Source organism: Ursus maritimus, assembly GCF_017311325.1.
Source record: "Ursus maritimus isolate PB19 chromosome X unlocalized genomic scaffold, ASM1731132v1 scaffold_X1, whole genome shotgun sequence".
Lineage (NCBI taxonomy): Eukaryota > Metazoa > Chordata > Mammalia > Carnivora > Ursidae > Ursus > Ursus maritimus.
Genome location: NW_024423319.1, coordinates 82,552,825 through 82,556,271, shown reverse-complemented (window position 1 = coordinate 82,556,271; position 3,447 = coordinate 82,552,825). Strand labels below are relative to the sequence as shown.

At 59.4% G+C, this 3,447-nt stretch overlaps 1 protein-coding gene across 1 annotated transcript in view; it reads right to left on the bottom strand.

The window, feature by feature from the left end:
• Positions 1–274: 274 nt before the first annotated feature.
• LOC103662798 (prickle planar cell polarity protein 3) overlaps positions 275–3,447 on the bottom strand; it is an 11,822-nt gene continuing 8,649 nt past the window's right edge. Inside the window, exons 7-10 of the mRNA XM_040631691.1 lie at positions 3,291–3,442; positions 3,008–3,194; positions 1,929–2,228; positions 275–1,365 (exon numbers count right to left, since the gene is read on the bottom strand). Coding sequence (XP_040487625.1) covers positions 779–1,365; positions 1,929–2,228; positions 3,008–3,194; positions 3,291–3,442 — 1,226 coding nt within the window. The 3' untranslated portion in view covers positions 275–778. The remainder of the gene's footprint in view (positions 1,366–1,928; positions 2,229–3,007; positions 3,195–3,290; positions 3,443–3,447) is intronic.

Below are 3,447 nucleotides of genomic sequence, written 5' to 3'. Positions count from 1 at the left end.
GGCACGAATGCCCCGTTATTGGTACTGATGGCTCTAGTGCCAATAAATACCATAAGCTTCAGTATTACTTGTCTGAAAATGGGCATATGGATCCTACCAATGCTTTCCTCTCTTTTCCTCACTTGCAGACCCTGCAGATGGCCCAGTGTAGGTGAACTCCCTTCATTTCTCTCTGAAGCCTGCAAATAATACTTCCTTCGGAATAACTCCTCCCTGCCCTTACAACACTCCCAGCCAACTCCCAGTCTCTTATTGAAGTACAAGTGCCTTTATTGGGAGAATCTGTCTTCCTACCTGCCAGTCCCTCCTGGGTGTGGCCATCTTTATGGGTGTGCCTCTGTCCCCCTTCCTTCTGCAATACTCAAAAGGAGACACTTGTTCTGCCTGGACTGTGCACCCACTTAAGCCACAAAAATGAGGGGAGGAGGGAGCCTCAGATTTCAGATTCTAGGCCCCCAGTTGTGACCCACACCAAATAAACTCCTCAGTGTGGGGGGTGGTTCTGTGGAGGGATAAATAAACAGATTGTTAGAACATGTGATAATAATAAATTAATCCTTTGTCAAATGTGGATAAATCTCAAGCATCAGGAGGGGGACAACTGGGGAGGGGGACAGCTGGAGCAAGGAGGTAAAGAAGCCAGGCCTGTTTTATGACAAATATTAAATTACTTCATTAACACAAACAGATGAAGGAGGAAGGGGATTTATGACCTAGGCTGGGGCATAGGATCATCTACACTGACTCGAGAACGGAGCCCTCCAGGACTACACTGCCTTCAAGCCACAATGCAGTTCTTGTCTCTGGCCTGGCGAGGCATCCCTGGGCGTGAGCTCCGGGGGAGCTGTGGAGAGGGGGATTTGGGGGTTCCAGTTGCATTGTCCTGAGCAGGCCTGGGCCTGCACAGATGTGGGGGCAGCGGGATGCGTTCCCCTAGGAAGAAGCCATCCTCCTCCGACGACTCGGAACTGGGGCTAGAAGGTGAGCTGGAGCAAGATCCTGAGTCCGACCCCGATCCCAAGTCACATTGGTGGTGGCGATGTCTGCCTGAGTGGCGGCGGTGATGGTGATGATGATGGTGGCGGCGGCGATGGGTGGGGGCCCTGGGTGGGGGACTGCGTGGCCTGCGACGCTGGGCTGGGGGTGCACTCAGGGTCCGTCGCGGGCCTCCGTCAGACACCAGAGGGTCACGGAAGCTGACACGAGGGGTGCTCTGGCGACCAAAGGCACCATCTTCCAGGCTCGGCTCGGGCTGGCTAGGGAGTCCTGGGGGTGGCTCTGGGGGGCTGCGGAGCCCCAGCTCTGGCAGGGAGTGGCGGTGGGGGGCGCCCCTCAGAAAGTGGGTGGGCTCCTCAGGGCCTGCAACTGGAAAGAGAGATGGAGCAACTCCCTGTTATCTGGCCCCGAGGGGAGGCCCGTGGAAAGGCCTTCTCTCTACTTTACTCCATCAGGACTGGGAAAGTGGGAGCAGGGGTCGGAGGGGGGCAGCAAGGTGGGGGAGTTTGGGAAACGTGAGGCCCAGGGCAGGCTCTGCGTGGAGGGAATGGGAGCGTGGCTTCTGATGGAAGGGAGGTGACATCGTCTAAAGCCCACCAAGTTTGCCATAGAATGGGGGTGGGGCCTGGGTGCGGAGAGCGGATGGTCAGGGGTTTGGAGGAAAGGAGGAAGAATGTGGATTCAAGAAGGAACAAGTCCAGGCTAGGGAACGGGCCTTGTAACAGGGGGCGGAGCCAGGGTTCACGAGGGGGTGTAGTGTGGGCTGGAGACTGGGCCTAGCACCCTTTGGAGATGCTGCCTGGAGATGCTGCCGGTGCTGAGATGGGGGCGGGCCCAGGGATGCAGCTGGTGAAGGGCCTGGGAGAGTGGGGGGGGTGGTTTGAGGTGAGGGGGACTACAAGAGGCTGCGCGCGGCTCAAGGGTTAGCTCACCAGGTTCTGGCTCCGTGCTGGTGCCTTTGGTGGCGGTCTCTGACGCCTCCTCCGCAGCGGAGAAAGAAGTCGTGGATGCTGTAAGAGGTGCAGAGACCGTGCCCGCGCTCCAGCTCCGACGGCCGGTCGCCGACGCTGTGGGCTCGGACCCCAGGCTGCAGGCTCTTGAGCAGAAGATTAGGCCGCGGCGTGGCAGGAAGGGGAGGCCCAGCAGGGCTCGCCCACAGCGACTACAGCAGAAGCAGCGGTCTGAGGCGTGCCAGTGCTGGCCCTCATAAGCCATCTGACCCTGGTCCAGGCCTGCGGGGACCGAAGAGGGGGGAAACTGAGGCAGGGCCGGCAGGCATATCCCCTGCCTATCCTAAATGGGGCCCTTCTTGGGAAGAGGTAGGGAATCTGAGGCAGGGTACTCCAAGATACCCTCCCTCCCCACTCTCCAGAATGGGTGCCCTTCTCTGGAGAAAGCAGGGAAACCGAGGTTTGGGCTTCCCCTAAGGTTCCTCATCCTTTCTCTCCTGGACACAGGCTGATGTCTCCTCTTGTCTCTCTCTTTCTTTCTCAGGGCGCCCCCCCAGACTGGGGGTGGGCATTGGACTCTGAGATGTGGGTCAGGCTTAGAGATTAAGAGGTAGCTTCAGGTGCACAGAGTGTAGAAGGTGGATCTGAAGGAAAGGCCTGGGTGGTGGGGGCAGGGCTTAGAAGGTAGGGCGGGGCCTTGGTGGGAAAGGAGTGGGTCTTAGAGGGTAGGGTGCGCCTTAGGAGGTAGGACTGTACCTGGGGTGATGGAGGAGTCCTTAGAGAATAGGGGGAGTCTGGGGGCATTGGGCCTTGGCTGAGGGAGTAAGAGGGTAGCCCCAGGGGGCTGGGAATTAGAGGGATCTCTGGAAGTGGGCCTAGATACGCAGTGGTGCCTAGGGTCATGCAGGTGGGGTTTAGAAAGTACAGCGTGATGGGGGATACCCGTGAGGGACTTGCAGTGAAGGGTAGAGGGCTATGGTGCTGGCGCTAGACTGCCAGTATGGACTATAGAGGAGAATCCTGGTGGGGTGGTGCCCCTGCCCCGTCTCCTGTTCACCCACCAATGTGCTCCCCACAGCCATCACAGTACTCAGCGTGGCGGGCCTCGTAGCAGGCACAGCAGTGGGGGCGGCTCTGACGCATGACATAACGCTGCCCTCCTAGCGATGCTTCGCACTCAAAGCAGCAGAAGTGGCCCATGTGCCAGTGCCGGCCCTCGGCCTCGGTACACTCAGGCGAGAAGATGATCTGGGGGGGGGAACACGGTCCACCTTGGCCATCAGAAGGGCCTGCCCCCGGCCCTGCTCGCCCTCCACTCCCACCCCTGGGCAGAGAGGTGTGAACCTCGTCACAGGCTTGGCAGCGCGGCCGCAGGCGTTCGGCGTGGTGGCGGCCGCAGTAGACTTTGCCAGCGTGGTAGAAGTAGATGAGGTCTACCAGCAGCTCGCGGCACGTGGAGCACACAAAACACTGCGGGTGCCAGCAGGCACCCAGGCCTGCG